This window comes from Lucilia cuprina, chromosome 6 (genome assembly GCF_022045245.1).
Source record: "Lucilia cuprina isolate Lc7/37 chromosome 6, ASM2204524v1, whole genome shotgun sequence".
Taxonomy (NCBI): domain Eukaryota; kingdom Metazoa; phylum Arthropoda; class Insecta; order Diptera; family Calliphoridae; genus Lucilia; species Lucilia cuprina.
Window position 1 is genome coordinate 20367100 of NC_060954.1, and position 14957 is coordinate 20382056.

At 28.8% G+C, this 14957-nt stretch overlaps 1 protein-coding gene across 1 annotated transcript in view; it reads right to left on the minus strand.

Annotated features, from left to right (window-relative positions):
• LOC111677477 (nephrin) overlaps positions 1-14957 on the minus strand; it is a 138433-nt gene that overhangs the window by 38404 nt on the left and 85072 nt on the right. Inside the window, exons 5-7 of the mRNA XM_046955322.1 lie at positions 7859-8012; positions 7497-7633; positions 8-175 (exon numbers count right to left, since the gene is read on the minus strand). Of these exons, the coding sequence (XP_046811278.1) occupies positions 8-175; positions 7497-7633; positions 7859-8012 (459 nt within the window). The remainder of the gene's footprint in view (positions 1-7; positions 176-7496; positions 7634-7858; positions 8013-14957) is intronic.

The following is a 14957-nucleotide window of genomic DNA, read 5'->3' on the forward strand; positions in this document are numbered from 1 at the left end:
TACTCACCTTCGGGACTGACGGTTGTGCGTGATGTCGCATTTCGTATTTGGCGACCGCCAACCATCCACTTTATTTCAGCCGGCGGATTAGAGGCTGCCGTTGTGCATGTAAGTGGCACTACATCGCCCACTCGTGCCTCCGTTGATCCCGATATTGAAACATGTGTTGGAGCAACTGTAAGATTAGAAATGTAAAAAATAAAGAAAATGCAAAATATATAAAGGAAGTAGACAATTTTATATTTTTTATTTATGTTTAAACATAAGAGAATGTACTAAATATTTATATGTATGTATTTGTTTATACATAAATATAACACGTTATAAATATGTATTTATGTGAGAGTTTGTTGTTTTTTTATACATAATTTATATTCCATAAATTCATTAATATTTTAACAGCATCATAAACTTGGCCAGATGTCTGTTTGCCAACCCTGCCTGTTTGACAGTCGGCTTGCCTGACATTGTCAGCCAGGCAACCAACGAGCCGGTATCATTCGTTTATCTTGTTTATTTAAAATTCAGACACGTTTGTCTCAACTTGTTTCGCACTCACTCACTCACTGACTCAAAGTGGTGGGTAGTAAAAAAATATGGTATAAAATTAAAAGATAAATAGATTTCCATAGTGATAATATCATTTATATTTGAAATTATATTTTTTTCTAATGCTACTGATTTTAAAGGATAAAAGATTCATTTTAATTAAATCGACTACAAGATTATATTTAGCGCGTCCGAACCTACAAACTCATACCAACTGTTAATTATTACAAATTGGAACTAATATTAAAACGCAATTTAACTAAGAATTCCTTGAGCTAGTTAAAAATAAAAATCCTCTCATCAAAATGTTTTAGTTTGTAATTGAAAATTTTGTTAAGTCAAAGCAGGCAAACAAAGAAAGTCCTTAATTAAGTTAGTATTTTAGCTTAAAAAAAGTAGTTCAAAGTAAAATAAATCTTTAATGAGTATCAAATTTTTTGGGAATTTTAACAATAGTCCAAGGGTTCGGTTTTAAGCAGGATCCATCCTTATTCATTGGAATCAATTTCATCATAAATAATTTAAAAATAATTAAAAATCTTTAGTTTTTAACGTCCCAACCGCAACAATTTCCGCTGAGATATCATATATATTTTTTTATTCTAGTATAATATACATTCACAAAAAAGTCCTAAATGTATTCCAGTTTAAAATATAATTGGTTTTAATCAAAACTGCGTGAAAATAATTTTTATTAAATTTCATAAAAATTTTAAATAAAAAAACTTGTAACTTTTTCCACCCACTGCATTTCAAAACAACAGCTATAACAGTCTTTTTGATTTTTTGCAAAAACACAACGTTCATCCGTCATAAAAAGCAACAGCTTTGAATTAAATTTTTATTATAACTTTTCAATGTGTATAAAAATTAAATGTCACTCACATGCAAATACATATACATTAAAAAACACAGGAAACTCACGCATACAAACACTCTCAAATTCATCAAAATTTAAGTAGACATATAAGTGTGTGTGTGCATAAATATATAAAATATAAATGTGTGTGTTTTTCCAAGATATTTTTTTCCTTTTGACTCAACTCACATGTATTATAGAGTATGCTTATATCATCCCTTTTTAATATTTCAATAACTTGTAAAAGTAGCAACAGAAACTGGAAACGGAAAAAACCAACATCAATACCAACAAACTAAAAAGCAATATATACCGCATAATACATACTTATGCGAACGCTAATACATACAACCTTTTTAGTATTATCAGAGTAAAAAGTTGTATTATTAATACATGCATACAAAAACAACAACAATATAAATATGTAAACAAATACGCACATACACACACATACATATGTATATTAGGATTCCACAGAAAATTTAACGTTTGTCTAGGATTGTTTGTTTAGCTCAAAACAATTAAAATAATCTAGATATTATATTACAAAACATTATAAAATGCTATATATAACTCTGGATAGTTTAGGATTAAACCACCATATACTTATTGGATTTTTACGTAATTAAGAAAAAAATATTTATAATATATTTCGTAAAAAAATCTAAAAGTCTTAAATAAACTTTCAAGGAACCATATTAATACTTAGGGCAACGTATGATTGCAAACAAATATTTCTTTGATGGATAAGTAATAATGCAGTATACATATTATATACTTATAGGTTGTGTTAGAGGGTGTAATATTTTGTTGTTTTTGTTTTGTCATTGTTTTTAAAAGAAAACAATGTCTTGAATTTATAATGCTTTATACTTATGTACATACACAAATTAATATGACAAACACATACACACTGTACTGGAATTACAGTGAGTGGTAAAATATATAATAATTTGTTTTCTAGTATCTTGTATGTACTTTTGTAGTAGTCATCTAATAAATAATTTACTTTCTGTAGATCCTATGTACAGTGGTTTACCAAATTTTATATTCTGAAATAATTTCGTACTTCAAGAACTATTGAAGATAAACTACAAAAATGCATGTGGTTTGACATAATGTCTTTTTAAGTTCATTAATAGATATTCAAATGTAGACAATCGGGGGAGGAATGGGGCCTAATTTAGCAACAGGCTCATTCAAATTTAATCAATTTTGATATATTTATATATAAAAAATGAGAAAAATTATAATGACGTCATTTTGTTAAGATTTGGATCTATATACATATAACCAAATTTTTTCCGATATCGTATTTCATTAAAATTTAATATTTGTTGTTAAAAAAACTTCTAGATTATGACAATAATAACAAATAACACCCTAATATTGACTATCGTATCTTAAATTCTAAATTATCAAGTGCCGATTTTTTTATAGATTTATATGGAAATAATGTATGAATCTGTGTATTTTAAAAATATTTATTATTTTTATATATATATATATATATTTATTTTATTTTTGTAATCTGTATTATTCTGTTTATACGCATCTTTTTTATAGTATTTGAAGTATGAATACACATTAAATCAGGGATGGAAAATATAAATACTAATAAAATTGGTTTATACATACTTCGAAATAATTAAGTTAGAGTGAAGATATACGACATCACTATTTAACTGTATTATTTAATATAATAGTCTATAGACTAATATATTGGCTAGTAACAATAGCGACTTCCATAGAATGCTTCATATACTTATTAATAACTAGTCAACAGACTAGTCCAAAAATCAGTCATAAACTAATCAATGGCCTAGTGTATAGGCTATTAAATAGAATATTACATTGACTGATATATTCCCTAAAGTTTGAACAAGGAAATCGACTAGTCAACAAATTAGTAAATTACCAAGTCCATAGACTAGCAAAAAGACTAGTTTATAAATTTTTCAATAAATTAGTCCATAGACTTAATAGTCTACTCAAAGCCTAGTCAATTAATTAACCCATAGACAAAGTTATTTTATAGATTTTTGTATATTGGGTGATTTAAAATAATAACACAAATCGTAGCGGTTCGTATCAAAATTTCCATACTTGAATTTAGCGTAGTTCACGTATTAGTTTATCTGTTTTAGCTAATATTCACATACTTGTTGTTGTTTTGTTTTTCTAACAGAAATGTATAAAAAGAAAAGACAAAACAGACAAAATTTATTTACTTACACGGAATATGAATCTAGTTTAGTATATTTTTTTCTATCTCGTGGACAAAATGAAAATTAACTTAAATTGTGATATATTTCTCATTTCTATGTCATGAAGGAAAACATTTTTTCTACGTTTCTGTTTATCTTATTGTAAAGCTTTGTCTAATACTAATTGGTTTAAAACTCAAATTTTCATAAAAAAAAATTGCTCTATAAACCTGTGATAAATGTTTATCAATAGCGTCTATCAAGTCTATGGCAAACTCAAATTTCAATTTTTACAACATTTGTGAAAAAGATCAGTAGACATTTTTTTTGATAAATTTTATGATTCAACCACGTATATATTTATGAATGTATGTATATATGTATATGTGATAATGATATTTGTTTTTTATGCACATGTACGTATGTAGATATGTATGTACTTAAAATAAATACATGTATAGCAAATGAGTATGTATGCATGAATGTTGATGTAAGCTTCTACATATTCTTAAACATATACACTACATTCATATGTTTTGTATGTATATATGGGAACGTGTTAGTTTGTTTATTTATTATTTGTTTGTGTGCGATTATCAAGCCAACAAATACATTTGCGCTTCATCAAAAATAAACATCATCATAAAATATGTAAACGTAATTTTTGTTTTCAGCTTTATTTTTTACGTTTTTCACATTTTGCTTCTGTTGTCTCTAGCTGTTTTTTGTTTAATTTTTTTGGCATCAAGCAACAGGAAATACGTTCTGTAAAAACTACGTTCTTACAATTCACACATCCTCACATACATACGTACATACATTCTTTTAGAAAACACTGCTATTGCACTGTATGTGTTCAACTTCATCTTATACATATTAAAACCATAAAGTTTCTTTTAACAAAGTGTTAAGAGTTTCTATTAAAAAAAAAAAAAAAAAACAAAATATATATTTTTTTGTGCAGAAACAAAAATGAACACAACAAATTATAAAAACAGTATTGTTTATGTATGTATTCGTTATGCAGACTATGTACATGTATCAGTGTGTTGCTGTTAGAAAAATATATTTGAGCTAATATGGCTTTTAAATTTACGTTTTTCTTTTTGTTTTTTATAAAATTTAATTTAAAACAAAATTTATTCAGTTTTATGTTTTATAACAAATATAAACAAAAGTGTATGCTAGAGATTTACTTTTTTTATTCATTTTTTAAATCTCGTTTAAAATCCATTTTCAAAGAAACAAATTTATATGTATTTTTAGTGCCTACATTTTTCAGAGAAAATATTTTATTGCTGCTAAAATATCATATAAAATCTATGACATTCATAAAGATATATAGACGACATGTTATTAAATAAATAAGATTTATTTATTTCTTTTTATATCAAACTCACACCATTTTTAAAACGGGTTATGTCATTCAATCAATATTTATATTCGACTTTTTTTGATGTCTGATTATGTAGAAAAAAATAAATAATTTTATTTGTTCTTTTCTTTAAGACTTAAAATTAAGAAAAAATGTGTGTTAAATAAATTTGTATTAAAATTTAACGAAAATAGTGCTTTTAATTTGGAACACTGCTTCTCAAAATTAGACGTACACATAATACCAATAAATCTTTAACACGTATACGTATAGGAGTCGTCAATAAAAGCAATACAATTTTACAATATAAATTCTTCAAATCAAAATTAGTTTATTCTAAAAGTTATGGATACACATTAAATCAGGAATGGAAAATATAAATACTAATATGATTGGTTTTTACATACTTCGAAATAATTAAGTTAGAGTGAACTAAGTTACATTAGATATCACTATTTAACTGTATTATTTAATATAATAGTCTATAGACTAGTATATTTGCTAGTGTATGAACTAGTACTTAGTTCAAAATTTAGTCAAAGACTAAACAATAGCGACTTCCATAGACCAGAACCCAAAAAATAAAAATCTTGAAATTTGTGTATTAGTTCTCCAAAAATATTATTTTGTACGCGAAGAATTTTGTTCAGATATTGTAGTTTTAATTATTTATTTTTCTCTCGAGGAGTAGTGCATTAATATCGTCATCTCCATTTATGTACATATATATATTTCTTGTCTTCTCAAGAAGATGTGTACTCACTGCGTCATTACATTTTAAACTATGTTACACTAAGGATTTCATTACACACACACTTCCGTTTCCTAATGATACCTTTTTTCTTTATTTTGCTTACAGTTTCATTGCTTTTTCTTTCATTCTGTTGAGCTGTTGCAAATTTTCCCGTATAGTTTTGTAGTTGTTTGGTTTTGTCGCTTTTGTGTTGTGCTGCGCTAATATGAATTTGTTGAACGTCAAGCTTAACAAGCTTAACACAAACAAAAGAAATGTCGAACAAAGAATGAAACTATGAAAAGTAGCATGAACAAACAAAATGGAGACAACTAACAACAATACTTGATTTGTTTTATACACGCACACACACACTCACGAATCTAAATTAAGAAGAACAGCAGTGAAGACAAAAAAAAAATAAAAAGTAGTTTTTACAATAGTTTTATCTGGCGGAAATACACATGCTTCTGCTTACGTATACAACACAAACAAATACACATCGTTGTTTTATCCTTTAAAAACTATTAATATTATACGTGCTCACACACACATACTGTTTGTGTAAATATTCATATTAAGTTGTATGTGCATGAATAGTTGTTGTTAACTGTTTACTTATTAAACATAATAAATATGTATGTATATATTCTTGTGTTTGTTGTCATAGTAAATATATACATTGCTATCGTAGCTGGCAATGCAGTAGGTCTTTATAACTAATTTAAAAAATATTTCCAATGTGATTGACTAATGCTAAAGTTGCCAATATGGAAAAACAATTTATGTAATTAACGTGTTCTAAGTAGAATAAAATATTTTAGTTCATAACTTTTTTCAGTTTATTGAACGAATAAAAACTCAAAAATAAAAGACTTTAACAAAGTGGAAGAGAGTAGCCGTGTCTAAAGACAATGCTAGAGAATGAAAAAATTTTAGAAAAGTTACCGTCAAACAAGAAAATATAAATATTGTCGTATTAATATGTTTTATACAACGAAATGTTGCGGACTATAATTCACAATTATCAAGTCTTTTAAAAAAGTTTAATGTTAAGAAAATTTCCGACTACAAGCCAAAACAACCTAGACAAAAACATTTTTTGTTTTTGATTATTATGAAAAGTTTTGCATTTTATACAACGATACGCGCAAGTACAGTGACATACATACATTTTTGTTGACAGTTATTATATGAAAAAATCTTACGAATATTTTAATAATTTAACACTCGCAGAATATACTTTCAACAATAAATGATGAGTGAAAACATGGCAGAAAAGAAAGAATACTAAGTACAAACAACATCAGGATCAGTAGAACAGCAAAACACAATTAATATAAAGTGTTTTTTCAGCGCATAATACTTAATTTTTTTGTGTTTGTGTTTATATTGTTGTTATTCACAGATCCTTTTTTAGACACTCTACAACAAACATTTTACAACAAATTTTATATCCTTAAAGTTGTAAAACATAAGTTTGCTTATTTTTATCTATCTTGTTCCATTTTGTTGTTATTTTGATAGTTTTTTTTACTTGTATGAAACAAAAAATTGTCATTGTTGTTATTACTGTAAGACATAGTTTTGTTGATGATGTTTCAGTTTTTGTTTGTTTTTGTATGTGTATGACTGTGTTTCATTATTCGTTTAGTTTTTAGTTTAGTTTATTATGTTTCTTTGTGTGTGTTTTTTCAGCGTTTACTATAAAAAGTTCGTTTTTTTAGAACATTCATTCGTTTTTTCACAGTTAGTATATTGTTTTAAACTTACATAAAACTGTGAGATCAACTTCAGCTTTAAGTGGTGTCTGTGACATGACGTTGCTGGCTTCACACCTAAATCGAGCCTTGTTGTCACTGGCCTCTGCTGTGAACGTATAAATGTTCTCCGACAAACGTCCTGACGTTCTGTAAAAAAAAAAACAAACAAAAATTACATTGAGTTTAAAAGTTTTAAAAAACTAATTGTTTTTGAATGAAGTTGAATATGATGATTACATTTGTTTTTTGAAACAAAGAGTAACAATTTTAAAAAAGCGAAATTTAATCTTGCCTTTTATCTGACGATTTCTAATATGTACATATGTGTATAAGGTTTGTGGGACCTTAAATGTACTTTTTAAAACAACATACCTATAAGCCATACGAATTTGTGAACCATTTTTGTACCATATTAATTGAGCTGGTGGATTTCCTCCTCTACTGCGGCAAATTAATTCCACAGTTTGTCCTCGTCTTAAGGTTTCGCCTTGTGTATAACCTTCAATATATGGTGGGCCAGGGGGATCTGAAACAAAAAAGGTATTTTTTACGTTAATAGTGTAATAATCTTCTAGTAGTTTTTTATCAATTCTAAGGTCATTATAATTTTATTTATAGTAAAACTATTCAAAGTCCAATTTGAATACTATAATTTTAATTATTTTGTAAATGTATTGTAGTCATTGTTTAAACTTTAAACAGTGATTTCACAAAGCTTAAAAGAGTTTAAAATCATGTCAGATACTAAAAAAAATAGCTTAGTGTATAAGAAAATATTTTTATAACTTTTTCGTTTCGTTTTAATACCTTAAATAATATATAAATAAAATTACTTAATTGGCTTTAGTAAGCTAATATTCCACACTTGTATATTGATTTTATATATTACGCATTTACTTAGTATGAATTTAATAACCGATTATAATAAATATGTCAAAATTTAATTAACAAAGAGTAGGTGGATAAAAAAACTTCACCTTTGCGATTTTCTAAAAAAAGCACAATTAGCATTTAATTAGGTTTTAATATATTTCAGTAGAAGGCATAAACACATTACCACAGACACATACATAAGCTTCCTTACATAGACATATATACATACATAACTATTTCTATCTATACCCTGCAGGTTTCGGAACTTGTTTTCAGTTGATTGAAATATCAGGCAAATATCAGACAATTGTAAAATGGTTATTTGAATAAGTTCAATATGGAATCTCATCTAAAGTTAACAATTACAACTTGTAAGACTGCTGGATATACTTATGCCTACTAATAAATAAAAATAATATTTAAATACATATCTACACATGCAAAAAAATTAAATATCCATTTGGGAATTCTCAATGTGATAAAACGATGGAGTGTTGTTAACACATTTAAATTCAGTAACCAAACAAATGAAAAATTTTAGCCATAAATACAATACAAACACTATTTATAACTATGTTTATATGATAGGGATGTGTTTATGTATTTGGTTGTAATAATTACTTTTACAACAACAACCATTTGCTAGGGCTTACATTAAATTTATCAGTATATATGTATGTCTAAATGTGCGCATATGTATGTGTGTACCATTGTCACAGAGCACAGTGGATCCAGTAAAGAATAATTCTGAATAGAAACACTAGTCTGTTTGTGAAGAAATTACATACTTTTGAACTCGATACCGTAATACAAAAGTAATAAAAAAATAATAATGATTTTTTTTTTATTAAATTTCTTAAAAGTTCATAAATAATTATCATTTATATTTTAATTGTCAAAGGCATTTTGTTGGCAGCTTGTAAGTTACATTTTTTAATTGATACAATAATTTTTTAACGCATATTTTAGTTTTTCTGTGCATATGTTCAACTACAACAAAACTAGTAAAATTTTTCACATTTTTAGTACATACAAATAAGCTGATTTTTTTTTTTTGCAACTAATATTTTTCATTGTATTTGTGTATTTTGGTTGCTTTTAATCTAAAAGTAGTGTTTTATAAAATGACCACAAAGCATAAAATTCCACAAATATTATGTTTACTCGAGTTAAAATAAATACAATGTTTTTCATATTAGTTTCGACATTTTTAATATCTTTTTTTCTACTTTATGGAGGGTATTAGGTGTCTATACTGAAGTTTGTAACACCTAATACCAGAAGTTTCAGAAACTAACAAATCGGCCCAGAATAATTTTTCTTGCCGATTTAAAAATCTATGATCTGCAATCAAGATTTAATGCTCGTATATAGTCAAGGCTATAGACTGGGTATAGTCAAGGCTATAGACTGGTCTATAGTCAAAGCTATAGATTGGTCTATAGTCAAGGCTATAGACTGGTCTATAGTCAAGGCTATAGACTGGTCTATAGTCAAGGCTATAGACTGGTCTATAGTCAAGGCTATAGACTGGTCTATAGTCAAGGCTATAGACTGGTCTATAGTCAAGGCTATAGACTGGTCTATAGTCAAGGCTATAGACTGGTCTATAGTCAAGGCTATAGACTGGTCTATAGTCAAGGCTATAGACTGGTCTATAGTCAAGGCTATAGACTGGTCTATAGTCAAGGCTATAGACTGGTCTATAGTCAAGGCTATAGACTGGTCTATAGTCAAGGCTATAGACTGGTCTATAGTCAAGGCTATAGACTGGTCTATAGTCAAGGCTATAGACTGGTCTATAGTCAAGGCTATAGACTGGTCTATAGTCAAGGCTATAGACTGGTCTATAGTCAAGGCTATAGACTGGTCTATAGTCAAGGCTATAGACTGGTCTATAGTCAAGGCTATAGACTGGTCTATACTCAAGGCTATAGACTGGTCTATAGTCAATGCTATAGACTGGTCTATAGTAAATGCTATAGACTGGTCTATAGTAAATGCTATAGACTGGTCTATAGTCTAGGCTATAGACTGGTCTATAGTCAAGGCTATTGACTAGTCTATAGTCAAGGCTATAGACTGGTCTATAGTCAAGGCTATAGACTGGTCTATAGCCAAGGCTATAGACTGGTCTATAGTCAAGGCTATAGACTGGTCTATAGTCAAGGCTATAGACTGGTCTATAGTCAAGGCTATAGACTGGTCTATAGCCAAGGCTATAGACTGTTCTATAGTCATGGCTATAAACTGGTCTATAGTCAAGGCTATAGACTAGTCTATAGTTAAGGCTATAGACTGGTCTATAGTCAAGGCTTTAGATCTGTCTATCGTCAAGGCTATAGACTGGTCTATAGTCAAGGCTACAGACTGGTCTATAGTCAAGGCTATAGACTGGTCTATAGTCTAGGCTATAGACTGGTCTATAGTCAAGGCTATATACTGGTCTGTAGTCAAGGCTATAGACTGGTCTATAGTCAAGGCTATAGACTGGTCTATAGTCAAGGCTATAGACTGGTCTATAGTCAAGGCTACAGACTGGTCTATAGTCAAGGCTATAGATTGGTCTGTAGTCAAGGCTATAGACTGGTCTATAGTCAAAGCTATAGACTGTTCTATAGTCAAGGCTATAGACTGGTCTATAGTCAAGGCTATAGACTGGTCTATAGTTAAGGCTATAGACTGGTCTATAGTCAAGGCTATAGATCTGTCTATCGTCAAGGCTATATATGGGAGTAATTGTGCATTGGTAATGTGAGTATTTTAAATTTTAAACAGCAATCAATATGAGTGCTTTTCACATGTTTAATGTTATTCTCATAATTTAAACTATAATACATTAACAAAAAAATCAAAAAGCATTTTTAAATTAATATAAATTTTATACTATAGACTGGTCTATAGTAAATGCTATAGACTGGTCTATAGTCAAGGCTATAGACTGGTCTATAGTCAATGCTATAGACTGGTCTATAGTAAATGCTATAGACTGGTCTATAGTAAATGCTATAGACTGGTCTATAGTAAATGCTATAGACTGGTCTATAGTCTAGGCTATAGACTGGTCCATAGTCTAGGCTATAGACTGGTCTATAGTCTAGGCTATAGACTGGTCTATAGACAAGGCTATTGACTAGTCTATAGTCAAGGCTATAGACTGGTCTATAGTCTAGGCTATAGACAGGTCTATAGCCAAGGCTATAGACTGGTCTATAGTCAAGGCTATAGACTGGTCTATAGCCAAGGCTATAGACTGTTCTATAGTCATGGCTATAGACTGGTCTATAGTCAAGGCTATAGACTAGTCTATAGTTAAGGCTATAGACTGGTTTATAGTCAAGGCTATAGATCTGTCTATCGTCAAGGCTATAGACTGGTCTATAGCCAAGGCTATAGACTGGTCTATAGTCAAGGCTATAGACTGGTCTATAGTCAAGGCTATAGACTGGTCTATAGCCAGGGCTATAGACTGTTCTATAGCCAAGGCTATAGACTGTTCTATAGTCAAGGCTATAGACTGGTCTATAGTCAAGGCTATAGACTGGTCTATAGTCAATGCTATAGACTGGTCTATAGTAAATGCTATAGACTGGTCTATAGTCAAGGCTATAGACTGGTCTATAGTCTAGGCTAGAGACTGGTCTATAGTCAAGGCTATATACTGGTCTGTAGTCAAGGCTATAGACTGGTCTATAGTCAAGGCTATAGACTGGTCTATAGTCAAGGCTACAGACTGGTCTATAGTCAGGGCTATAGACTGGTCTGTAGTCAAGGCTATAGACTGGTCTATAGTCAAGGCTATAGACTGTTCTATAGTCAAGGCTATAGACTGGTCTATAGTCAAGGCTATAGACTGGTCTATAGTTAAGGCTATAGATCTGTCTATCGTCAAGGCTATATATGGGAGTAATTGTGCATTGGTAATGTGAGTATTTTAAATTTTAAACAGCAATCAATATGAGTGCTTTTCACATGTTTAATGTTATTCTCATAATTTAAACACTTATACATTAACAAAAAAATCAAAAAGCATTTTTAAATTAATATAAATTTTATACTAAAAACATTTAAACAAACAAATACATAAATAAATATGAATGCATATAATTTAAAAAGGTAATATTCCACATGTACGTTTAAGCTGTAAAAACAATAAGTTTTATTAATATTTTTTTTTCGTTTGTTATAAATATACAAAAGTAACAATTATTGTTTAAAAATTTGAATTCAATTAGGTTAAAATATATGCATACATCTAAAAAAACGCTTTAGTTGCATATAATTATGATCTTTTTTTAAGCCTGATGATACCTAGATAAATACATGACAAACATACATACAAACACTCAAATTGCCACATACATATATACATATAATTCAACCATATTTAATGTGTAGATTTGTGCAACATTTCGGGTTATTAGTTTTGCATAGTGCTTTTTCATGAGTGTATGAATGTGTAAGTTTAAATTTGAGTATGAGTTGCCACAAAACTGCCACAATTAGAGAATTTCCGACTATTTGCGAATAAAAATATTATTAAAATTTTATAATTTTTTCCCCGTTGTTGCGGTTTAGTAGTGGCTGTGGCTTGAATATTTTTAAGTGTTGCAATGCATGTGAATTTATCTATCTTTTTTCAGTTTTTAGTTTTTTTTTATTTGCTTCGTATCTTTCCTCAAATGTATAAATGCAATTTTATTATGGCATATCTGTGTGTTTAAGTATGAATATTATTATATCAGTGTTGTTTTTTTATTTTAGTTTAAAGTTTTTGCAACAAAAAAATCACAGCCTACGGTCAGGTGTTCATGCAGCAAATAAAATATGTGTTCAGTGTTGTGCGTATTAATGTTTATGAATGAGTTTGAGTGTCTTTCTGTCTGTCGCAGCTTGGAGATTGGTATAAATTTATTATAATTGAATTTATCTGTCGCATGCTGCCATATTAGTTGCCGCCATTTTAAATTCAATTTGTTGCATATTCATAAGGTAATTTTTTTTTTATACATATTTAACATTTAAATGGCTGCTAGTGCGAGTATACATATACATACCTAAATATGCACACATGAAGCGTGTTTGATCAAAATTATTTTAGTGGCTACCGTTTTCTGCCTACTACATATACAGCCTTTTAACACAAAAAGTAAAAAAATATGTGTTTTTAATTTAAAACTACTAAATTTCTGCTTACCTATTAGCCTTCGGGTTAAATTCTGTATTAAAGTTTGCACAAAATGATAAAAACCAATTTTTAACGTATATACACCCAAAAAGGTTTGACAAGTGGCTAACCTGGTCTTCGGATATATTATTTTTTTTTTTGTTTTAGATTATCAAAATAGCAACTAAAAGTTCACCAGACCAAAATTAACATTATTTAATGCTTCCATATATTTCCTTTGGGGAATAAAGATTAATTTAAAATCGCCAATATTATTGTAATAATTACTATTGTCCTTAATAAGAAGCGTCCCAAGTGTTATAGTAATTAGGCTTTAATAAATATTAAAGGTTGGAGGGGATGCTACATAAAGGCCTTTACAAGGTCTGCTGCGCTCTCCTTTACATTGATTTTCATTGAAAAGTCAATCCCCATTAAAAGTAAAATTATCGCCAGATAATTCAGAAACTCAATCCCTTAAACGGAGTTCCTAATTTCAATGAATTTGTTTTAACAATTTTTCGAAACGATTCAAAGTTTGGTACTGAATACAAACTATGCATATGTATTCATATTTATAAGTACTAGTAGAAGTAATATTAAATGTTTTAAAAATTAACAAACCTAATATATGCATAAATAAACTTAATAATAACATAGTGTGTACTTTACAAACTGTAGGTTTTTACGATGACAATGATTATAATCATATTAGGCATTTATGTTTTGACAATGCTTTTAAAATTTGGTGCAAATCCTATATATAGATCAGTAATAAATGAAACAAAATTTTAAATAAACAAGTGAGAGTGTTAAATTCGGCTGTGTCGAATCTCATATACCCACCACCAAACCATATGCCATAAAAGGAATGCTTTCCTATAAACATCAAGCTGATATTTGCAATATAGCTTATAGCGAACTCTTTTGAACTAACAAAATAATATTTTTTAAAAACAATATATATTTTGTTCAAATTTTAAATCGTGAGTGTATGAGTAATTTTCTGAAGAGCACCACTATATGCGTCAACTATGATCCGATACTCATAGATTTTGTTTTGTATAGAAATTGTTTATGTCGAATGTTTAGACCAGTAATAAGCACTTAAGTCATTTTTTTGAAAGGGACCTTATATGGGAGATATGGTCAATTATGGATCGAACCTCAAAAAATTTTCTAGAAAGATTTTGGCTGATATGAAACTTACTTATACCTAATTTCATCGCTATACTCGAATGTTTTGGGGACCTTATATGTGGGGTAGGGTCAATTATGGACCGAAATAAATACGAAACTTATTTATGTCGAAACTTATTTATGTCGAATACTACTAGTTCTAAATCAGTTATGCCTTTTAAAGCTGTTTTTTGAAAGTCCAATTGTATGGGGGCTATTCGAAAATGTGGACCAATATTGCTCAATTTCAAT